The sequence below is a fragment of the Moschus berezovskii genome, chromosome 8, assembly GCF_049115385.1.
Source record: "Moschus berezovskii isolate FMDL1 chromosome 8, NW_MosBer_1.0, whole genome shotgun sequence".
Lineage (NCBI taxonomy): Eukaryota > Metazoa > Chordata > Mammalia > Artiodactyla > Moschidae > Moschus > Moschus berezovskii.
In genome coordinates, this window is record NC_142467.1 from 30,119,264 (window position 1) to 30,144,289 (window position 25,026).

General features: G+C 39.2%; 1 protein-coding gene across 3 annotated transcripts in view; it reads right to left on the minus strand.

Moving 5' to 3' along the window:
- The window catches only part of MSH3 (mutS homolog 3), a 180,805-nt gene that overhangs the window by 105,942 nt on the left and 49,837 nt on the right, over window positions 1-25,026 (minus strand). For all 3 annotated transcript variants that reach the window (XM_088838507.1, XM_088838505.1, XM_088838506.1), the window contains exons 10-12: window positions 24,778-24,892; window positions 18,880-18,964; window positions 15,704-15,813 (exon numbers count right to left, since the gene is read on the minus strand). In XM_088838507.1, coding sequence (XP_088694633.1) covers window positions 15,704-15,813; window positions 18,880-18,964; window positions 24,778-24,892 — 310 coding nt within the window. The remainder of the gene's footprint in view (window positions 1-15,703; window positions 15,814-18,879; window positions 18,965-24,777; window positions 24,893-25,026) is intronic.

Genomic DNA, 25,026 nt, shown 5'->3' on the forward strand with positions numbered 1-25,026 from the left:
AGCAGCAGGAAGACTGATTAGAAGGCAGCTTCAGGAATCCAGGGGAGTGACACTGACGATCTGAACCCAAGCAGAGGATATACCAGTGCAAAGAGTACGTAGTTTCAAGAGATATTATAGAGGTAAAGTAAACAGGAGCTGTGACACAAGGGAGGGATAGAGGAGAAACGAGGAATAACTTCTTTCTGAGAGGTAATAAGATGCCATCTGCAAATATCATGCTCAAAACCTTACAGACCATGAAAGAAAGGGTTTATTTATGAAATTACATTCTAAAGCGCTATTCTGAATATTTACTTAGTTGCAAACTGTAAATCACCCAACAAGCCTTTAAGGATTTTTATTATTCATATTTGAAAGGCATCATTTTACCAAGAGACAATTTACCCCTTTCAGAATATTAGACAGAACAATTTCCTGACAGCCACCTTCCATTATTGGTTCAAGCCACAAACCTAAGTCCACTGAAAAGAGCATGAATGTGATTTCTGTTTTTGACAATAATGGGAATGGATACTTCCAGACCATCCCTCCCACTGGGGACAACTTAAAAAGCCAAACAAAACATAAAAACATGTTGTCACAAGTATCAAAGGACTAACAAAATGGTAAGGAGAAACTATATGGGAATCAAAATGAAAACAAGAATCCAAAGAAATAATCCAGCAGTCAAAACTACTTTTGCACTAAAAAGATACGCCAGAAGAATCTGCTGCAAAAATGAGCCAGCCTCATAGTAAGGGTAAATTTGTAGTCTAGGTTAGTATCATTTGGATGAACTAAAACATATCAAAACTGAACTTGAATTAAGACAGTCCCAGACTGGTAATACTACCAAGAATCTGGCAAAAGCAAACAAAAATATTCTTCGGGAGAAGGTACCTTCAGTTTAGTACTCATATTATTTATTTATTTTATTTTATTGAAGTATAGTTGACATCAACTATATGTTAGTTTCAGAGGTAAAGGGATTCAGGTTTTTTTTTTCATATTATGTTTCATTATAAATTACTAAAAAATATTAAATATAATTCTCTGTGCTATAAAAGCTTTCCCTTTGGTAACCATAAGTTTGCTTTCTATGAGTCTGTTTCTATTTTACATATAGATTCATCTGTATGGTCTTTAGATTACACATACATGTAACATCATATAGTATTTGTCACTACACATAATATTCTCCAGGTCCATTCATATTGGTGAAAATGGCAATACAACATTTCATTCTTTTTTATGACAGAGTAACATTCTATTATTTATATGCGTGTGTGTGTGGCCCAGATGGTAAAGAATCCACCTGCAATGCAGGAGACCTGGGTTTGATCCCTGGGTTGGGAAGATCCCCTGGAGGAGGGCATAGCAACCCACTCCAGTATTCTTGCCTGGAGAATCCCTAATGAACACAGAAGCCTGAGTGGGGGCTACAGTCCATGGGGTCCCAAAGAGCTGGACACGACTGAGTGACTAAGCACAAACACGAGCACAAGTGTGTGTGTGTGTCTCTACGTGTGTGTGTGTGTCTGTCTGTGTGTGTCTACACACCACATCTTCTTATGCCAGTCATCTGCTGATGGACATTTAGGTTGTTTCCATATCTTGGCTACTGTCAACAGTGTTGCTCTCTCAAGTTACTGTTAAAAACAAATTTTCAAATAATATAATTAGTACACAAAGATAATCAAGTGTTCATGTATAAAAAGAAGCCAGATGAGTAAGAATCAAAAGAAGCAACAGACAATAGAAAGAGGCTATAAACTACCAAGCTTTGTGGGGTATGGGGCTAAATGATAAAAAATACTCAAAAAATTCAAAAGGCATTGTGAAAAGAAAGCAAATGAAGAACAGAATAGGTATGGAAAATAGAACTTAAATCAGTTATGTAATTTCCACTGCTTTACAGGTGATCTTTCTTTGCTCCCTTGACCTCTATAGGATTTTTATCTCTGATATAGACTCATATAGGGTTTCATTGCAATTTAGGAAAATGTGGATTTCTTGTTTGTTTTCAATTGTACTTTGGATTCAATTGTGCTTTCTAAACCTAAAGATTTACATCTTTCATGAACTGTGAGAAACTCTCACCTTTCATTTCTTTGAACACTGTCTCTCTTTTCCTATTCTCTCTCATCTCCTTCTGCTGGAAGTTTGATGAGGATTATGTTAGACCACCTAATTTTTTATTCATCTTTTAGTCTCTTTTATCTTTGCTCACACTGTCTCTCTGTGCTACACTCTGGGTAATTTCTTTAGATAGTATCTTGGATTTCAGTTGCTATCTACACTAGTCTAATTCACAAATTGTTTCTTTTCTTTTTTTTGGAAACTATTACTTTAGTAAGGAACCCACTTCCATGACTCATGAAGCTCAGGCTGAGTTAACAGTGATGAGTTCTGGAGATAATGACACTCCACTCTGGACCTTCTCTCTCTTCCTCTGTTTGAGCAGGCAGGTAGCTAAAGATGAACAGAGAAAGGGAGGTGCGGGCCAAACTGCAGGAGACCATACATCTTATCAACAATGGGAGTCCTTGGGCAGAAAAAGAAAAGAAGGAACCCCTGGACTGACATGAAACGACACATTTTGGGGTGATAAGTGTCCTGGAAGCAGACAAAAAAAGGTGGGAAAAGGAGGGAATCTCTGGCAACTGAATGTAATCTTTTGCTCATCATGGTCTTATTACAGTAAAATTAGCCTTGCAGATAAGAAGTTCCCATCATGCACTGACACCATGACACTTCCGATCAAGACTAAAAAAGGACAAAAATCCCCCTTGCCTCAGGAAGGTGGAGCCGGGATGAAAATCAGGGAATACAACTCCAAACCCCACTCTCTGAATATTCTGCTCCTTCATTTCTATACCTCATACAACCGCATTGCCAAACAAACTCAGTGCAGCTACTCACTGAGACTGCCCACTCTCCACTCAATAAATTCTCACTTTGCTTTCCTGACCTCCCTGTCTTTTCTCTGAATTCTTTCTGCAACCTGACAAGAACCTACTCCCCAGTAACACCTTAACTGAAAACCCAGACCCATGAGGCCTCAATCCCTGCCCCCCCTATTCCTGGAAGATGCCAAAGCCAACTATGTAAAAGGTTTTTTCAGAGGAGGAGACGACTTTTGTCTTCCCAGAAGAAAAACCCTCTCCTTTGCTTTATGAGGCAGGTAGCAATCCCAAACCATGGACAGGCTGGGACCTGCGCAGGCCTCAATCCTACCCACTGTTTATATGAATAAAAGCTACATGGAGTTGTTTTTAAAAATCAATCTGATTTCTTCTGATGGTATTTTTGTGCTGTGCTCATGTTTTGATTCCCTTTTGTGTTTCTTTTAATTTGGTGGTTCAATATTCATCTTTCTAATCTCACTATCTGAAGGTCTTGGGATTCTATGTCTAGTGTTTATAACTTCCACTAACTCATACTCATGGGTACTTGTTTTGCCAGATCTTTTGTAATTACGGTTTATGAACTTATGGCAGAGTTTTTTCTTTGAAATTGCTAGGAAGCCTAGATGAGAGTGTACACCTTCAGGGAGAATCTGTATTTGCTTTTACTAGGAACCATAAGGCACGATGGGACAATTATAAATAAATTTCACAGCTTGGAGACTGCCAGACCACAGGGATAAGACGAATCAGAATAACGAACCTGGGTGTAAGGTTGGCCTGTTATACATTCTTGGAAACTTGGCAACTACAAAACAAAGCAGAGACCAGCTCAAGGTTCCTGCACAGAAGCATCCCAAAAGATGCTGGTTAAACCATATGCAGTAACAGGGCATACATTTGGGTAAGTGGCTTTTAGGGTCACTTTTTTCTTGGTGGCAATAGAACCCCTCTCCACTTTCACTCACATCCACACAGCAAAGACGAAGAGGCAGGGGGTCAACACCCAGCAATCACATCCCCCAGGTAGGCTTCACCCACCACTCTTCCATCCCATTTGTGAGCAGTACTGTGTCTCACTGGACTGAGTAAGATTAGAGTCACCACAAGGGAATGTTTGTAAGCAGACTCATGGATCATGGGAAACCACAAAGAATAAACAGGGCCTTCTCGTGCAGTTAATTTCAGGAAGTTCCAGAGTTAAAAATGGCACTTAGTCCTGCTAAAATAAATGAAATGTTAAGTGGAGCAAACATATGTCTTTTTACTTTGTCACTTAGACTAGGGCTATGTGGTGTTAGCGGTAAAGAACCTGCCTGCCAGTGCAGGAGACCTAAGAGATATAGGTTCGATCCCTGGGTGGGGAAGATCCCCTAGAGTAGGCAATAACAACCCACTTCAGTATTCTTGCCTGGAGAATCCTATGGAGAGAGGAGCCTGACGGACTAAAGTCTATGCGGTCACAAAGAGTCAGATAAGACTGAAGCGACTTAGCAGGCACTATGCATATGAATTAGAGATACAAATGCTAATACTCCAAACATAAGGGCTTACCAAAATAAAAGTCATTTAATTACTCAAGAGAAGGTTCAAGAGGGAGGGGACATGTATATCTATGGCTGATTCATGTTAATGTATGGCAGAGACCAACACAATATTGTAAAGCAATTATCCTCCATTAAAAATAAATAAATTTTAAAAATTATTCAAGAGAATTCAGTTCAGTTCAGTTCAGTCACTCAGTTGTGTCCGACTTTTTGCGACCCCATGAATCACAGCACGCCAGGCCTCCCTGTCCATCACCAACTCCCGGAGTTCACTCAAACTCATGTCCACAGAGTCGGTGATGCCATCCAGCCATCTCATTCTCGGTCTTCCCCTTCTCCTCCAGCCCCCAACCTTTCCTAGCATCAGAGTCTTTTCCAGTGAGTCAACTCGTCGCATGAGGTGGCCAAAGTATTGGAGTTTCAGCTTTAGCATCAGTCCTTCCAATGAACACCCAGGATTGATCTCCTTTAGAATGGACTGGTTGGATCTCCTTGCAGTACATTAACTATCAGTAAAAATATACTTAGTGCTCTAGAAAATTACACAGAAATCTAGTCCCGGACCTACTTCCTAATACCAACAAGTTTCAATTTTCTTAAGTATTTATGTGATTTAAATTCCAAGAATAAACTTAGCATGCTTAATTCTCTTAAGCAGCTTTCTAAAAATCGAATTGAATTATAAAACTATTCTTCATTTGTTCTAACTGCATTATTGAGCTAGACAGTGAAGAGTAAGCATTTTATTTTAGGTGTTAAAGTTTCCTTCACTTTCAGCTCCTCCTCACTAGAAGATTATACCTTGATCAAATTAGATTAGAAGTTCCTTGAGAATAGGAACACTATCTTGTCATTGAGATTAAATCATACAAAATTTTAAAAACCTATCTTCTACTACTAAGTGTTAATGGGCATTTGGTCAATCAGAACAGAAGCTGAGCTTCCTAAATCCCCTGGACTGGGTCAACATAAAGCATTAATAAGAGAAAGGTTGTGATCCAAGCCTGACCACATACAATGACAATGCTCAACTGCTAATGGTTGTATGATTCTGAGAAAGACTCACACAGGGACTCCACCTACTCACCAGTAGCCCTTGCACATTCTCCTCAAAATCCTGACTATAGCTACAGGCAAAAGACACAACACATGAAGTACCAGATTCCAGAGAACTCATGGGGACACATACTGGACAACAGACAACATGGGCACACAGCCTCCTTCCTGTCACCACTGGAAGCCCCCAGCCAGGTCATCTCCCCAGTCAGGACTGACTTCCCATCTTTCTAAAACAAGATGAGGTGAAAAATAAATACTCTGGAGTTTAACATGGACTTTCTAGATAGGCTTGAGTTTGCCTCTCACTGTCACCTGATCAGGATGGTGGTGAAGGGATGGTAGCAGTACCATTAAAAAAAATACATATATATATGTGTATATATGTATATTTTCTCTATATTATTACTTTATAAAAAAAAAAATTGCAAACACACAGAAAACACTCCCCCACCCATTTTTCTTTCCCTTTCTTCTCTTCCCAGAAGTAACCATTTTCCTGATGTTATTAAACATTCTTTCTGAAACCCGTAACAACACACGGTATTACTGTGTGTTACAAAATTTATATAAATGGGTTATCATGTCTTATGTCATAAACATTACTTTGATGAGATTTAACCATGTTGAAACATGTAGATTTGAGTCATTCATTTTAACTGATATACCATATTCTAATGTATGACCAGGTAACTATTTTAGCACTGAAATATCAATAACCTCAGATATGCAGATGACACCACCCTTATGGCAGAAAGTGAAGAGGAACTCAAAAGCCTCTTGATGAAAGTGAAAGAGGAGAGTGAAAAGGTTGGTTTGAAGCTCAACATTCAGAAAACAAAGATCATGGCATCTGGTCCCATCACTTCATGGGAAATAGATGGAAAAACAGTGGAAACAGTGTCAGACTTTATTTTTGGGGGCTCCAAAATCACTGCAGATGCTGATTGCAGCCATGAAATTAAAAGACGCTTGCTCCTTGGAAGGAAAGTAATAACCAACCTTGATAGTATATTAAAAAGCAGAGACATTACTTTGCCAACAAAGGTCCATCTAGTCAAGGCAATGGTTTTTCCCGTGGTCATGTATGGATGTGAGAGTTGGACTGTGAAGAAGGCTGATAGCCGAAGAATCGATGCTTTTGAACTGTGGTGTTGGAGAAGACTCTTGAGAGTCCCTTATACTGCAAGGAGATCCAACCAGTCCATTCTAAAGGAGATCAATCCTGGATGTTCATTGGAGGGACTGATGCTAAAGCTGAAACTCCAATACTTTGGCCACCTCATGCGACAAGTTGACTCACTGGAAAAGACTCTGATGCTAGGAAAGGTTGGGGGCGGGAGGAGAAGGGGAAGACCGAGAATGAGATGGCTGGATGGCATCACCGACTCTGTGGGCATGAGTTTGAGTGTACTCCGGGGGTTGGTGATGGACAGGGAGGCCTGGCATGCTGTGATTCATGGGGTCGCGGAGAGTCGGACACGACTGAGCAACTGAACTGAACTGAACTGAACTAATAATCAGGTTGCTTCCAATTTGGGGGTATTATAAAGTCCACAGCCACCTTCTTGACTATGTGACTGATGCCAGGAACCACACTAACCCTTTATGCAGACCATCTCATTTGGTCCTCATCAGATCACTACAGGGTAGGTAGTGCAATTCCCATTTTACAAGTGAAACTGAAGTGTTCAAAAGTTCATAACTTGTCCCAAGTGACAGAAATGAGTGAGCAAATCAGAACTCAAGCTCTAGTGTCTCATTTACTCCAAAACTGTGCTTTCAGATATGCCCCTACGTGCTTAGCTGGATGATCTTGGATAATGAACCTGAATGTCACTTTTTCTCAGAAGCAGCACCCGCTGCCATCTTCTTTCTACACATTTGATCCTTCTGAGTTTTCATCTCCTATTTGCCCCACGTAGACACTGGTCCAGAGAGAAGCAGACCAGAACTCACCTCTCAAGCCTCAGCACTTCCCTCCTCCCACCTTGGTTACTCTTCTTTCCTCAACTCTTAGATCTGGACATCTTCTCCTTTCTACCAAAATATTTTCCTTTCTTTTCTAAAAAATATAGTTTCCTTTTCATCTCTAAAGTCAATCTAAACATTTTGCATAAATACCTACACCTGGACAGATACAATCCAGAATGTTTTTCAAAAGTAAGGAAGATGAAAGATTTTTCAGAGTCCTGTACTACAGGCATAAAATTACAGAATGCTTGCAATTTACAAATTCAGTGTTCTCTACCGTCTCATTTCAGAAGTTGAATAAAAATGTGTGGCACATTTAAATGATAATCAAAACACTTGTTTCCGTTCAAGAGATGAGTACATTTGATCTGACTGTGCCAAGAAGAGGAAAAATATGAAATAATTGAGCCTATCTGTTACGGATGAAACTGTGTCCCCTCCAAAAATATGTGTTAAAGACCTAACCCCCAGTGCCTCAGAATGTGACCCGACTTGGAAGTAAGGTTATTGTAGATGCAATTGGTTAAGATGAGGTCACAATGGAACAGTGTAAGCTCCTCATCCAATATGACTATATTCTTACTAAAAGAATGCCGTATGAAGAGAGAAGCACACAGGGACAATACCACATGAACATAAAGGCAGAGATAAGTATGACACACTGGACTTCCCTGGTGGCGCAATGGATAAGGAATCGCCTGCTAAGGCAGGGGATATGGGTTCCATCCCTGGTCTGGGAAGATTCCAGATGCTGTGGAGCAACTAAGCCCGTGCACCACAACGACTGAGAACATGCCTGTGAACTGCAGCTACTGAAGCCTGCGTGCCCTACCGCCCATGCTCTGCAAAGGAGAAGCCAGAACAACGAGAAGCCTGTGCACCACAGCTGGAAAGTAGCCCCAACTCACCACAGCTAGAGAAGGCCTGTGCAGAGCAATGAAGACTCGGCACAGCCAAAAACAAATAAATAAAATTTAAAACACACACAGGAAAAAAACAAAAGGCATTATCCGTTAAAAAAAAAAAAAAAAAGACACATCTATAAGCCAAGCAACACACCAAAGATTGATAACAAGCCACCAGAAGTCAGGAGAGAGACACTGAATAGATTCTCCTTCACAGACGCACTGGTGCTTTGATCTCGGACTTCTAGCCTCCAGACTGTGAGACAAATTTGTGCTGTTTAAGCCACCTAGTATGTGGTACTTTGTTTCAGCACCCATAAGAAACTAACAGACCCATTATGTACTTCCAGTTCTACTGGTATGGACTTTAAACGGCCATACACGAAAATCATAATGACCCCAAATATTTGTAAGTAAATAAAGTCTGACTCAGATGAGTTTAGAGTTATAAGCTAGATTTTTTTACACAATACTTAAAACTAGCTATGCCTGATTCTTGTCACCCAGGCTGGATTCCTTACTAAGTCATATGACTTTCTCTGAGTAACTTCTAATGCTATGGGGGGTTTGACATGAATGCAAGATGTTGAAACACCATTTCTTCCATGGTTAAATATCACCTTTTCACATCAGACCAAGCAACTATTCCACTAGAAGGGAAGAAATGATTTCTCAGAACCAATTCTGTGGCACTAAAACAAGAAATCATATTTAAAAAAAAAAACAAAAACCTGCTTCTAAGGGTCTTTTAAATCAAGGAGCTTTTCTGAGAAAAATAAACTTCCCTTACATGCTGCTGCTGCTAAGTCACGTCAGTCGTATCCAACTCTGTGCGACCCCATAGAGAGCAGCCCACCAGGCTCTCCTGTCCCTGGGATTCTCCAGGCAAGAACACTGGAGTGGGTTGCCATTTCCTTCTCCAATGTGTGAAAGTGAAAAGTGAAAGTGAAGACGCTCAGTCATGCCCGACTCTTAGCGACCCCATGGACTGCAGCCCACCAGGCTCCTCCGTCCATGGGATTTTCCAGGCAAGAGTACTGGAGTGGCTTGCCATTGCCGTCTCCATAGATGTGCTTTTATTTTCAAAGCCTACTTAGAACCCTAAGATTTTTAAATGGATTCATTTGTTCACAATTTCCTGATCACCTATGATATTAAAAGCACTATTAACCCCATTATGCATTCTGTGTGTGTGTCAAGGATGGAGGAGTAAGAAGCAGGACAAAATTGAGGGAAGACACCTTTCTACAAGGAAGGAGTGGGGACTGAGGGAGAAGGACTTCTCAGAGGCAGGATCTGAGTTAGATCTTGAATGAGTTACTCTTTTATTTATTCCTTCAATGAATAATAACTATCCAAATAATAATAATACTACAAAGCTACAGTAATCAAAACTGTATGGTACTAGTACAAAAACAGACGTGTAGATCAATGGAACAGAGTAGACAGCCCAGAAATAAACTCATGCACTTATGGGCAATTAATCTATGACAAAGGAGGCAAGAAAAGACAGTCTCCTCAATAAGTGGTGCTGGAAAAACTAGATATGACATAGAAATCAATAAAATTAGAAAACACCCTCAAAACACATACAAAAGAAACTCAAAATGGATTCAAAGATCTAAATGTAAGACCTGAAACCATAACATTCCTAGAACATAGCCAGAACATTCTTCAACGTAACTCATAGCAGTATGTTTTTGAATCTGTCTCCCATGACAAAAGAAAAAAAAGCAAAACTAAACAAATGATGTCTGATTAAACTTGAAAGCTTTTGCACAGTCAAGGAAACTGTCAATAAAACAAAAATACAACCTACTGATTGGAAGGTTATTTGCAATTGACATGATTGATAAGGGGTTAATATCCAAAATACATAAATAGCTCATACAATTCAATATAAAACAATTTTTTAAAAGGGTAGAAGATCTAAACAGACATTTTTCCAAAGGAGATATACAGATAGCCAACAGGCATATGAAAAGATACTCAATATCGCTAATTATCAAATAAATGTGAATCAAAGCATATTAAGATTATAACCTTACAACAGTCAAAATGACTATCATCAAAAAGTCAAGAAATTTTGGCGAGGAGAAAACAGAACCCTAGTACATCATGTGAAATGTCAGGCTGGATGAAGCTCAAGTGGGAATCAAGTCTGCTGGGAGAAATACCAATGAATTCAGACATGAAGATGAAACCACCGTAATGGCAGAAAGCAAAGAGGAACTAAAGAGCCTCCTGATGAAGGTGAAAGAGGACAATGAAAAAGACTGAAACTCAACATTGAAAAACTGAATGTCATGGCATCCGGTCCCATCACTTCATGGCAAATAGGGAAAAAAATGGAAAGTGACAGAATTATTTTCTTAGACTCCAAAATCCCTGAGAACGGTGACTGGTGACTAGCCATGAAATTAAAAGACGCTTGCTCCCTGGAAGAAAAGCTATGACAAACCTAGACAGCATATTAGAAAAGCAGAGACATCACTTTGCCGACAGAGGTCCACATAGTCAAAGCTATGGTTTTTCCAGTAGTTATGTAGGGATGTGAGAGTTGGATCATAAAGAAGGCTAAGTGCTGAAGAACTGATGCTTTTGAACTGTGGTGTTGGAGAAGACTCTTGAGAGTCCCTTGGACAGTAAGGAAATAAAATCAGTCAAACCTAAAGGAAATCAACTCTAAATATTCATTGGAAGGACCGATGCTGAAGCTGAAGCTCCAATACTACGGTCACCAGATGCAAAAAGCTGATTCACTGGAAAAGACCCTGGGGCTGGGAAAGATTGAAGGCAGGAGGAGAAGGGGACAACAGAGGATGAAATGGTTGGATGCCATCACCAACTCAATGGACATGAGTTTAACCAAACTCCAGGAGATAGTGAAGGACAGAGAAGCCTGGCATGCTGCAGTCCGTGGGGATCACAAAGAGTCGGACAGGACTGAGCGACTGAACAACAGCACACTATTGGTAAGATTGTAAACTGTTGCAGCCAATATAGAAAACAGTATGGAGGCTTCTCAAAATACAAATAACAGAATACCATATGACCCAGTAATTCTACTCCTGGATATACATTTAAAGAAAACAAAACAATATTGTAACAAATTAATAAAGACTTTGGAAATGGTCCATATCAAAAAAAAAAAAAAGAAAATCTTTAAAAAACAAATTAAAAAAAAATAGAAGATGAACAGAGAGCAAACGAAACTTTGAAGAAGCAGCCAGGAAATTAAGAGGGAAACAAAAATGAGTAGTTTCCATTTTAGAAAAAGGGAACAGACTGTACAAAGGTCCAGAAATAAATTACACCTCAGTGTGTTGTGAGAACTGTAAATAGTGGAGAGCAAAACATAATCAGATACACATTTTTTTTAATCATCTTTGGGTAGTGCAGACAAAAACAGAGAAGGGCAAGACCAGACGGGTGGTGATACTTAGCCTTCTTGATAAACAAAAAGTCTTTACAAAAAGGCTCTCATCTGAGTGTCTTTCATAAAAAGTGATTTTACAAAAAGGCAAGATGATATAATACTACTTCTTACAGAGAGAGACTATTTTCATCATTGGTCAAAATAATTCCTCCACTAAGAGTGGAGAAACTGATTTCTCAGGTTCCATTTGTGGTCAGTAATCTGCTGTTCTATAAGTGTGTATGCATACCTGTATGGGCATGCACTCACACATACACACACACACGAGAGCTGCATTTCCAGGAAATCACTCTCTCACTGAAGGAAATATCTTATTTCCAATTTCTTTTGCGACTCATGTGGAACGTTTCCTGAGGCAGAAATGCACTAGTGGATGTGTGGGTCTGGAACTGGGGGAGATGATGGTGACAAAGCCATCAGCACATGAAGTTACAGGAGATGCCACGGCCACAGGTAAGAGCCTAAGTAGTGCTGAAAGTGAGAAGACGTCCCAGAAGAGAACCACATTTAAAAGAGGTGGGCTTCCCTGGTGGCTCAGTGGTAATGAATCCACCTGCCAAGCAGGAGATGCAGGTTTGAACCCTGGGTCAAGAAGATCCCCGGGAGAAGAAAATGGCAACCCACTCTAGTACTCTTGCCTGAAAAATCCCACAGACAGAGGAGCCTGGTGGGTTACAGTCCATGGGGTTGCAAAAGAGTCAGACACAACTTAGTGACTAAACAATAACAGAAAAAGAAGTACTCATGGAGAAAACTCAGAGCTTACTTTTGTGAATATTTCAAAAGGGAGTTAAGTTTTTACTGAATCTTTAATACTACTTCTATGATGACCAGATCTGCCTTGGAAACTAATCTTTTGCCTAACGTAACATTTTAGAGACTTATGCCACACTTCCCAAAGTTTTCTTTCCCCTGCTCCTACCTGCCCAATCATTACTGTATCTACAAGCAGAATTTGCATTTGGGGATTTGTGGACAAAACCTATAAGGTACATATGGTATATATATATAAGATTGACACAACTCATCAACTAAAAAGAACAGAAGAAATTCAAAGATGGGACCTTGAAAAAATGAATTTGATATAATTTATTTAATTTTAAAAGGTCTTAGGAATAATGGCTTACCAACATGACATTCATTTATAAGAAACCAGAGACCTACACTGAAGAAGCTTCCTGTCTAAATTAGAGAACTGACAAAAAGCATAACACATAAGAAGTATAACCTATTTATACGGGCCAATGTGGTTTCAATAGAGTAAAATCTGACCTCAATAACCCAAGTGAATTCTTTGAATCAGTCAATAAGTATAGGGTCAAAACCATTTATACCTTCTAGAAAGTCACTAGAAAATCCTGCACCAAAGAGGTCATTTTGCGGAATAAAAAGTAGTGGGAATGGAAAATCCTCTGAAACTTGAAACACCTGGTCTTGAATTTATGAACTGTGATTGCCCTGGGAATTAAAATAGACTACATATATAAAGTACATATATATTTATAAAAATATAAAGGGATTTAAGAGAATTCATGGATGACTGACAAATAACGGGCTCTTGAAAAACTTAGGGAAATCCATCTTACATCGTGCTGAATTCCCTTGTTACCAATAATTTTTCTATGATCTCACAACAGAAGAAAACTAAGCCCTAAACTAACCTTTGGTTGCCAATGTCAGAGACAGAATATTAGCCTGGATAAACAACTGACATGATCAGCATGGCACCTAATGTTAGCATTAAAACAACAACAACAGTGACTGTACAGCTGAACAACTGACTAATCAGCTGAAGATTTTCTCGAGGTATTTGGAATAGGTTGCAAGTGCAATTAAGATTTAACTGGAATTCTTCTGAAGTCAGTTTCAATTGATTAGACACCTTAAAGTTTTAAAACTACGACCTAAAATAAAAAGGGCAAAAGAAGCTTTGTGTGCTTGTTTTCAGCCATATATGCTTTCAGTTCAGTTCAGTCGCTCAGTTGTGTCCGACTCTTTGAGACCCCATGAATCACAGCACGCCAGGCTTTAGGATGGTCTAATGTTCACAGTGCATGGAGTGCTTTCTCTCAGCCTTTCTGGGAAGGGAGGATCCCAGAAAGAATATGATCAACCCACAAGGAACATACAACATGGTCTACTGAATTCATCTCAAATCAATCCTCTGTATACAAAACAAGTTTAACAACAGAAATAAAAATTTTCATTTACATGAAAAAGTCTGCTATTAAGTCTGTTTCTGCTGAACATTTCAACCAATCAAAAAAAAAAAAAAAAATAGAACGTTGTGGCTGCTTAGACAGATGCCTTTCCATCAAGCAGAAGGCAATGCTTCTTACACTGCTATCCACAGACTGCCTGCTCTTGTTCCATGAAGCACCTTTATCTCATACGAATGCTGGTCCAAAGCAGAAACTTATAATTTCGTCTTTACCTAGTCAGTTTCCACTACCTGAAGGTCTGTATGGTCAAAAAAAGAAATTGTAATAACCCACTAAAACCTGAAGTGATTTAGTAATTGTCATCATCAAAACAGTATTTTAAAGCCTATGACCAACAGTGACAACATCTGCTATTCTTTGCCAAAGATGGCTATTTACTAAGCCAGCATAAAATGCAGCCATGAGTGAGGTTGTTGTAAAGTTTTAAAGAGACGATGCACATAAAGCCCCTAGCACAGTGCTTGCTACATGATAAAGAGCTCAAAAATGGCAGTTAGGATTACTGTCTTATTCTATTCCTTACAGCAGCCCTGTGAGAAGGTATTGTACTACTGCAAAGGTGAGAACGCGGTGGGCCAGGGGCTGATGAGCTGTGGCCTTAGTGAGATTGACTTAGTTGACAGAGCCCACACATAGCACCAGCACCACCCCCTCTCTGCTCAGTCCATATGGGAAGCTGTTGAGGATGGAGTCAATGCTGATCTTACCTTTAGGCTCTACCCAGTTGTGAAACACTGAGCAAGTTATTCAAACTCTGAATCTCTTTACTCATCTTAAGGACCTACCTCAGAAGATGATTTGAATATTAAATACTGGGTCAGAGCAAAAGCACAGTAGATAACAGCATTCAGTCATTCAGTCAACATTCCTGGGACTTCTACTAAGTGAGAGGCACAGGTCACAGCTCCCAAATCTATCTGCATGTCAGAATCATCTAGGGAGCTTTTAAAAATTCCAACCCCCAGGCCACACTGGAGACCAATTAAGTCACAATATCTGGGGGCAGGATACAGGTGTAAGTATTTCAAAGCTTCCCAGGTGACTTCACTGTGCAGACAAGCTTGGAGACCCCTGTGTTTAGGCACTAGACTCACCTGCCTTTCCTGAAAGCTCTCTGAGTTTACTCATTCTACTCTCTTAAACATCTCACACCTAAGCCCTCTTTCAGATTCCTACTGCTCCTTCTCTAGCTCAGGATCTCAGAACCTCTCTGTGAACTTGATAACTTGTCCCCTATCCATCACTACTTTCTCCATCCCCCTACACCCGTCAGCTCTGACCCATCACTCCCGTGCGCAGAACCACTGGATTAACTTCCTCTAGCTACTAGCTCCTCAACCCAGCCTGCAAAACCCTCGACAAAGGCAGTGCCCCATCTTCCCAGCCCCTCTCTCCCTACACCCTATGCTACTGATGACCCAGACCAACTAATTACCTCTCTCTCCCCAGGCAGATCGCATGTCTTTGAGCTGCAAAGACTCATTCTTGGGAACAAGGAAAAAGTCCTCATGATATTAGACAGTCTCTCACCAGCTACAAAGCGAAATCTTCCCCAGTTGAAAATGGTGTTCTTATAAACCATGGTGACCTTGGTTTTAAGGAGGCTAATGTACCTTTCATTTCATAATTTTATATAAATTTCAGATGAAACACAAAAAAGAATTCCTTTTACCTTAATTTAAGGAGCGGCTGGGTCACCCACTTCTTTAACTTGCGTCTCCCAAATGAAGTTTTAGTATGGTCTAAAACCCAAAATAAACTTCCTTTGGTTTTCATATCAGTCTAAAAAAAACCAGAAAGCATGTTTTATTAACTCAATGATTGTATCTGGACCAAAATTGCCAGGTGTTCATATGCCCTAATTATTCCATACACCCCAATTATAATGTTACCCATGCTTAGCTTTTATGCTCAGAACAGGTGTTCATACATTAGAGGAATGAATGTGTGTGTATATATATATGCATACACACACATATATACACACATTGTTTCCCAGGCAGCGCTAGTGGTAAAGAACCTGCCTGCCAATGTAGGAGAGGTAAAAGACACAGGTTCAATCCCTGGGTCAGGAAGATCCTCTGGAGAAGGGTATGGCAACCCACTCCCATATTCTTGCCTGGAGAATCCCATGGACAGAGGAGGCTGGTGGGCTAAGATCCACAGGGTCGCAAAGAATCCGACACAACTGAAGCAACTTAGCACACAGGCACACATCCACATAAACACACACAAAGTATTGACATTTTGCATAAGAAAGATACAATTTATATGTAGTTTTTAACTAATAATAAATTACTGAGAAGTCTCTTTTAAAACAGCTGTCCTAAACACCTTAAAAATATAACTGCATCCTTTCCTGCCTTAGGAAAACACAGTGAAAATAATTTCATGTTCCTTTGGCAATTCAATATCTCCCACTACCTAAGAGATGCCATTCTGAAGACAGATAATCTCATGACAACATTCTCTCTCTTAAGAAAGAAATGAACATGCACTGCACGCTAGGACTGTACCCTGGAGGGTTTGATTTTAGCCTGTTTTATTAAATCCTGAGCAAAAATTTATCTATGCTTTGCTACTTTAAAGTTAAACCACTGAAAAAATTTACAATTAACTAGAGATTGTATTAAATTTTAACCAAGGTTTCACTATAATACAAAATGTCTATTAATAGGTTTGTTTTATTTGGAACACAGAGTTACAATTTTCATCTGAATTTTTTGTTTGCTTTTTCCTTCTCCTTCATATCAACAAACAGGTACTTATAGAACACCTCCTGTATGCTCAGTAGAATGACTGGCAAAGGTATATTAAGACATAGTCCCTCCCTCAGGGCACTTATATCCAAGTGTGGGAGGAAAGACTCCTAATGAGGACACGATGTCATCTGGCAGAAGTCAGCTATAAACGGTATGCTACAACCTCTCCAGACCTCAGGAGTTTAAAGCAGAGCACACACGGGAATGACAGGGGTCATGGAAGGTTCCCTGAGGACGAGCTGAGCACGCAGAGTTGACCTATGAGGGGAATCCACATAGGTGACTGCACCATCCCATCCTGAGACAAAAGCCCAACTGCTGGGACCACAGTGAAGGGTCCCAGGAAGAGCATGGAGCATTGGAGAAGCACACTCAGACAGGAGAGGGAGAGGTGGGGGAGACCGGAGGCCTGTTACACCTTTGCCGTCTCTGCTAGTTAGACCTCTCCTCATGACCCTTTTCCACTGATCCATGGTAAAGGAGGAGAAAGCTGAAGAGCAAAGACAAGCAGAAGATGTTAACTCTCAGCTTCCACTTCTACAAGTGCCTGTAGAAGTGGATTTTTAAAGGGTATTTTGATGGTGGATGATTTTTGCCTTAGGACTTTGATTTTGGAATCGACACCACTGTGATAGGACCTGAACAGGAAGGATGTGGAAGAAGTAAGGAAATCTTGGAATGCTGGGGCTGCATCTGGAGGCTCTGACCGTGGGCTCTACTCCTACTACTTCTTTCCTGTCTTGGGGATGTATATAGCATTGAAGAGAAAGACTTGCGGGAAAGATGCTCAACTTCCAAATTACAGAATGATATGATAAAAATGCTCATGCATAACAGGAAGGCTGACTTCAGTACATAAGGACAGCCTGGCAGAGGGAGAAACCTGAATGAGAGAAATTAGTAATAAACAAATCCAAGAGTCAGGAGAGTGAATTCAGCATTTACTTTAATTCACAGCAATAGCAGTGATTCACAGCAGATGGTTCAGCTCTTTCACTACTTACTCAAATGACTCGGAACTACCTTACATTTCTGTGATTTTTATGTTATAATAACATTATTTTTACAATATAGTAGCTCACACTTTCAAGTGATAATTTAATGAATGAAAGCAATAATTTTAATGTCTTCATTATCTGTCACATTCATCAATAAAGGGCAAGTAAGCAATAATGATGAAGAAGGCAATGGCGACCGACTCCAGTACTCTTGCCTGGAAAATCCCATGGACGGAGGAGCCTGGTAGGCTGCAGTCTGTGGGTTACTAACAGTTAGACATGACTGAGCGACTTCACTTTTACTTTTCACTTTCATGCATTGGAGAAGGAAATGGCAACCCACTCCAGTTCTTGCCTGGAGAATCCCAAGGACGGCGGAGCCTGGTGGGCTGCCGTCTATGGGGTCGCACATAGTCAGACACGACTGAAGCGACTTAGCAGCAGCAGCAGCAGCAAGCAATGATGAAAGTTTGTGAAGTGAAATATGTATCTTACAGTTAAACGGAGTATCAGAGAAATTTGTTTTATACACTGGACAATGAAGTAAGACTATGGACATTTTAACAAAAAGTTATGGAGGGAGGTGGGAGGGGGGGTTCAGGAGGGGGAACTTATGTACACCCGGGGTGAATTCATGTCAATGTATGGCAAAACCAACCAATATAATATGGTAAAATAATTTGCCTCCAATAAAAAATAAATTAATTAATTTAAAAAAAAAGTTATGTAGAAAACAAACATATGCAGAAAAACATAACCAAGCAGATCAAAAAAAAAAATCAACTGTATATTAATTTCTAAAGATGACACCTTTCCAAAGAAATACTTAATATAGAAATTATCAGGACAGCCATATTGCTTCAATCATTAAAAAGCATGCTCTAAAGCTCTCAATGTAATCCTCAAATAAGCATTTCATGTATTTGATTCTCCAAAAAGTGAGCAGTATAATTACCAAGAGATGTGAGGCAGACCAGCCAGCTGAAGACAATACTGTTTTACCTGCACTGCTAAGAACAGACTGCTGCTTCATCCCAAATTTCTTTTCAAAACCATTTTGAATCAAATAGCCCTTATGTTTGCCTGACCTGATTCTGAAGGATTTCCAGGTTCCTTAATGTTGTTCCATTAATTGTCATAAATTCCATTTCACCAGACAACTGTTTAAAATTCCTGAAAAGGAATGAAATAAAGGCCATGAGGCAAGTGCATAAAGAAACAGAAAAACAAATTCGGCTGTTAGAAATATTCCAGTAACATTACAACAAAAGTTTTAGCCCTCTTAGGAAATCAAACCAAAAAAAGCCAAAAGAATATTCCTTAAAAGATTGTCTTCCATCAATGCTGGTGCTTTTAGGAAAACTGATGTGAAAGGACAGCTGTTCTCACACCAAAAACTAAAACAAGGAAGGAAAGCAATGGTATTAACAGCTTTTTAGTTTTTTAATTTCCAGTAATAGAATCAAGCATAGTCTTTTAGTATCAGGAAAGCAAGTGGGGGGGTCTCTTCAGGAAAAGCTATGCAATTTGCTAGAAAAATATGTCAAGGTGCTTTAAAATATCCTCCCTGTTCTTTGGCATGAGATCATCTTGATAAACACTTTAAAAACTTTTAATCAACATTCTGATACGTGCAAATGTTATTTATTCTATAATCAAGACCACACATTCATGTGGCTAATGTTTTAGTAGAGTCTAAACTGAAAAAGTAGAAATTATTTCTTTAAGTTCAAAGAATTCACATTTTCCTTATGCCCCTCTAAGTACCACCAAACTAGATTAAAAGTTCAGTAAATTTCAAATAAGCTTGAGTATTGAGTTCAATGTGATTACTAAATGCATGCACAATTCAGAATGGAATTGTAGCATGTATATTATCATAAGTGACCAGTCCAGGTTCGACGCATAAATTTTCCTCTGTTCATTTCTTTGCATTTGTGCTTTTTTAATAAAAATACTTTTAACTGTAAAAAAATAAATAAATAAAATAAATGCATGCACAATTCAAACTGCATCCTTGTTAGTCTTTCATGTTAAAAAATATATTAATCAATGCATTACTAACTCAATAATTAATTTCCTGTATAAGTCAGTCCTTTGACATTTCTATCCACAGCACTTATAGACTTGATGGCTCATTTTTCAAAGCAAGGAAAATAACAGCAGGTCACTAAGCTATCTGGAGGAAAAGCATGAATGTTTGCATCATAAAACCAATCCCACTCATCATGGCCCTAATAAGATATAAATAAAATCCAGTTTCCCAAGCCAGTGATGAAAAGAAAGCCTTCATTTAGGAATCTAGAGCCTAGAATCATGGCCAAGGAGCCAGTGTTCATTGAGAGATGCCTTGACTTCTAGATGACTCCTACAACTAAGGCCCAGAGCCCTGAAAAAGAAATAACTTGCTGCATATTAGGAACACTACCTAGTGACTGAACATTGTCCTTTGGCAGTGTAATATACCTGTGACAGGTTTACCTAGCTTCCAAAAGATGACTTGTTAAAGATTTTAAGAGGGAAACAACTCCAACACTGATAGCAGGTACGTGCAGGCCAGTCTCTCCTTCTTGTAACTGTTAATCTGCCTCGCGTTATAGAAATTTATGTTCTTCGACTATTCTTATTAATAGATCTAAGCTCCGTGGAGGCATGGGTTATTTATGCCTTACACGTTTTGCAGCACCTGCAGCGCCTAGGAGAAAATAGCTGCTCAGCAAAGGTCTGTCATCTTTCCATGGGGAGGCCAGTTTGGGTTTCTTTGTTTTCCTTTGAGTCATAAGGCCCAGAAATAAATGTGAAACATCCAGAGACAATTTTTTTTTTCAGAGACAATAATAAAATGTAAAATATTATTTTTAGGAAGAAACAATTGGGCAGTGATTTGCTTTACAACTGACAGGTATTCATACTCCTTCATGGTGAAAAACAGTTGGAAGTACTTCTCGCCTGGCCTCTGAGTTGATATCCAACCAAGTCTCATAGGTTTAAATAAAGTCATTTACTTCCCCCTCTCCCGAAAGGCTTAAACTACATCCTAGGGGTGATTAATGAACACTTGAGTACCTTAACATATTATTGACCAGAGATGTATTAATGCCATGGGCATGAGTTTCAACAAAAATGCCCCCGTCAGTAAAGTGCTAATCATTCTCAAACACTGAAGGATGCTTAGTTGGCATCAAGAACCCACAATCCACCAGCACTGACATCTGCACTGCCTTAATAAAAGAGATCAACCACTAGGAATATTAAGTTAGACCGATTCCTATGGCACAATAATTACAAAACAACTAAAAGAACTAACTCTGCTTTCAGGTTTCCCATGTTTGGATGATAAAGTACTCTGGAGTTGGAACTCTTCCTTACAAATACAAAAGAAATTTCCTTTGCCGGTGCCTATTCTCAATAGGCGGAGAAGGCAATGGCAAGCCACTCCAGTACTCTTGCCTGGAAAATCCCATGGACGGAGAGGAGCCTGGTAGGCTGCAGTCCGTGGGGTCGCTAAGGGTCGGACACGACTGAGTGACTTCACTTTCACTTTTCACTTTCACACATTGGAGAGGGAAATGGCAATCCACTCCAGTGTTCTTGCCTGGAGAATCCCAGGGACGGGGGAGCCTGGTGGGCTTCCATCTATGGGGTCACACGGAGCTGGACACGACTGAAGTGACTTAGCAGCAGCAGCAGCAGCATTCTCAATAGGAATTATATATATATTTTTGTACTCAGGGTTGTATTGGCCAGCATTCCCTAGGAATTTGACAGGAATGATCACTGATTAAGCAACTCTAAATTATTTATCCTTTGGAAGAAACCAAATTTGATGTGCTTTAAAATAAACCTTATAAACAAGGCCTGGCTAGCATTCACGCTGTGTGAACGTCAACAGAAATCTTCCAAGTAACATGGGAAAATACTTCATTAATATTTCAGACAACAATAATACATAGGATGTATTCTCCCCCTCAAGTTTTATAATGGGAGAAAAACATTCCTGCTAAAAATTGCCAAAGAAGTTTAAGATTCCACATCACTCCTATTTCAACTTTTAAAAAAATGAAAACCAATCTTTCTGATTCAGACAAAGGCAGCAAAGGTGCAGAACTTATGTGAAAGACCAATCCCTTACAAAGATTCTATTTAAATAATATTATTTGAAAATGAAAACAGAAAAAAATAAACCTACCATATGCACCATCTTACATATGAAATCCATAGTATAAAATAATTCTCTATATAGTTTTCAGAGTTCATACATTCACTATTTGTCTAACTTTTGATGGTTAACTTATAAATTAGAAATTGTATCATATTACAAAAATTCAGTTTTATTGTAAATTCCCTTCTAATTTATTTGCAATTAAAATGAATATCTTTGTATTCCTAAATGCTGCCAGTAGGCATATTAGAGAAGAAAATAATAAGAAAGATGACCAACAGATCCCCAAGGATTCACTAGGAGAATACACAGTACTCAGCATACAGTCATATAGCTATGATTTATTAGTGAAAGGACACAATGCAAAATCAGAAAAGGGAAAAGGTACACAAGGCAAAGCCTGGAGGAAACCAAGGGCAAGCTTCTAAGAGTCCTCCCCTGGCAGAAATACACAGGATGCACTTAAGTACCCCAGAGTGCGTTGTGACAATATGTGTGAAATGTTTACCAGAGAAGTTCATTAGAGACTCAGCACCCAGGATTTTTCATTGGGGACTGTTTTCACAAAGGCACCTGCTCCTGAGCAGGTGCCAAAATTACAGCTCTCAGAAAGTAAGCAGTTGTCCAACATAAACCATACTGTCTGCAGAAATGGTTTAGGCACAGGGAGTCATTCTTACCACAGAATGCTGGAGATCGGCCCTAAATGCAAGTCCCAGATGCCAGTCAAGAGTCAAGCTTGAAGTAGGGTTTTCTAAGGATAGATGTCTCATCTGGCTTGCCATGTTAATCTGTTTTTGCATCTCTCTCTTCAAATTCTGTTTCTCTTAAAAGTATCGGTGTTATATTTATTTTCTTTTGTGTTCCTTCTAGTTTACACTTTATTTCTAAATTGATCTTTTCTCTATATACAGTTCATTCTTAAATCTTATCATCTCATTTCAAAGTCTTCCTATTTCTCATCTATTCTCCTTTGTTCTTTCACATTTAGCATCATTTCCTTAACGTTGTTTAGATCATTTTGAAGTAGTAGGTTATAGTTTTTATTTCATCTGTGAGCATGTGTTTCTGGTATGCATTTATTTTCTATAAGGACATTATCCTGTTCCCCATTCTTTTCTATTATAATTTTATATGGGATTTTCAATTTGGTTCTTTTCCCATTGCTAATTTTTAAGTGAAAATTTGTTTTCCATAAGTTTCAGGACATAGACACTGTTTAGGAAAGCTGCTACGACTTTATACATCTCCCTCTTCTGTTGTTTTTGCGTGGCATTTAATCATGGAACCTCACCTGCTTTCATTCATAAAAAGATTAAATGCATGAACATTGCTGTTTAGCCACAATTAGAAAACTGGACACATTATATTACACGTGTACACACAGACACATATACATATACATACACATATGCATATGATTGTGTGTTTATGTGCGTATTTTAAATTGTTTTTCAGGCAGCTGAACATCAGACAGCATAGAACTGTGGTGCCTGAGAGAAGAAAAACAAAAAGAGATAAACATTAGAACTAACTTCTTGGAGAGACCAAGTAGAAACTGTGAGACAGAATGTCAGAGATGACAGAGATGCACACAGAGAGATGCAGAAGGGTGCGCTCAAGTCTTTGGCCAAGCCCTGATCCTTAAATTGTGGAGGACGTCACATGAGATCACAAGAAACAGTAGGATGAACAGGACCAAGGTTCACATATGGCTTACACAGTTTGTTCTCTGACTAATGAGAATGGCTGCTGCTGCTGCTGCTAAGTCACCTCAGTCGTGTCCGACTCTGTGCGACCCCATAGACGGCAGACCACCAGGCTCCCCCGTCCCTGGGATTCTCCAAGCAAGAACACTGGACTGTGTTGCCATTTCCTTCTCCAATGTGTGAAAGTGAAGTCGCTCAGTCGTGTCAGACTCTTAACGACCCCATGGACTGCAGCCTACCAGGCTCCTCCGTCCATGGGATTTTCCAGGCAAGAGTACTGGAGTGGGGTGCCATTGCCTTCTCCGAATGAGACTAGAAATACCTCAAAACGCTTGGGACACTGGGTAGAAGTCTCAGAAGTGCACTGCTTTAGGGGTGGGGTTAAAACAGACAAAGACAAGGAGTTCCCAATCTTGGCACTAGTGATGTTTTACTGAGACAGTTCCCATCTATCCACTCCATCTCTGCAGAAGCAGCAGCTTACTTACCCAGGATCAATATGATAGAGGTTTATTCTTCACAGAACCAAAGGTAAGAGGACAGTAAGGGTAGAATATGGGAAGGCAAGAAAATGATTCTGCTACCCACTTCTTCCCCCTAGTTTTCAAGCTAGCACTTTCTTAGAAGGTCAACTGCCAGCTTTAAAATCTCTCAACTCTACAAAGTTAATCACTCTTTTAAAAAGCTGTTTATGTTACTGGCTATCCTTTTTATCTTCAACTTTATGGTCTGTGAAATAAGAACTGAAATCAAGAATAAGAAAGGTGATGAAGTTTTATGAACGCTCTTTAATACCCCTTCTTAATACTACTTGTCAATTAACTGTGCTTTATATTAAAGTACTCAACACTAAAATACATTTAGTAGCAATCATGAATACATTCAACAGCAATCATGAATACAAACTGACCCAATTCTTAAGCCTTCTATTAATTTTTTATGTCAACTAACATTTTTAATATTCCTCAGCAACAATACCACACAGGTCACTCTTGCCCCAGAATACAGTATTCCATCGAGAGCAGGTAACTGAGTATAGTACTTACCAAATTCAATTTAAGAAACGTTTTTTAATATAACCCCACGCTTCTTAAGATTTTTCAGAAACCACTTACTTGGGTTTGGAAAGCACCTTTTCCAAGTTAAATTCTTTGAGGTATCTTATTATGGCAGCCAAAGAGCAAATCACAGGCTTCTCCAAGTTAATGATGTCAGAAAAACTTTGAGAATCTAAAAAACAGAATACATACCGTCAAAATTATTATTCATCATTTTTTAAAACAAACATTAAGTGAAACAAAATTTTGTTTATAATTATTGAAATAATCATTTAGACAATTAACTTCTAAAGTTACCCTTTGGAA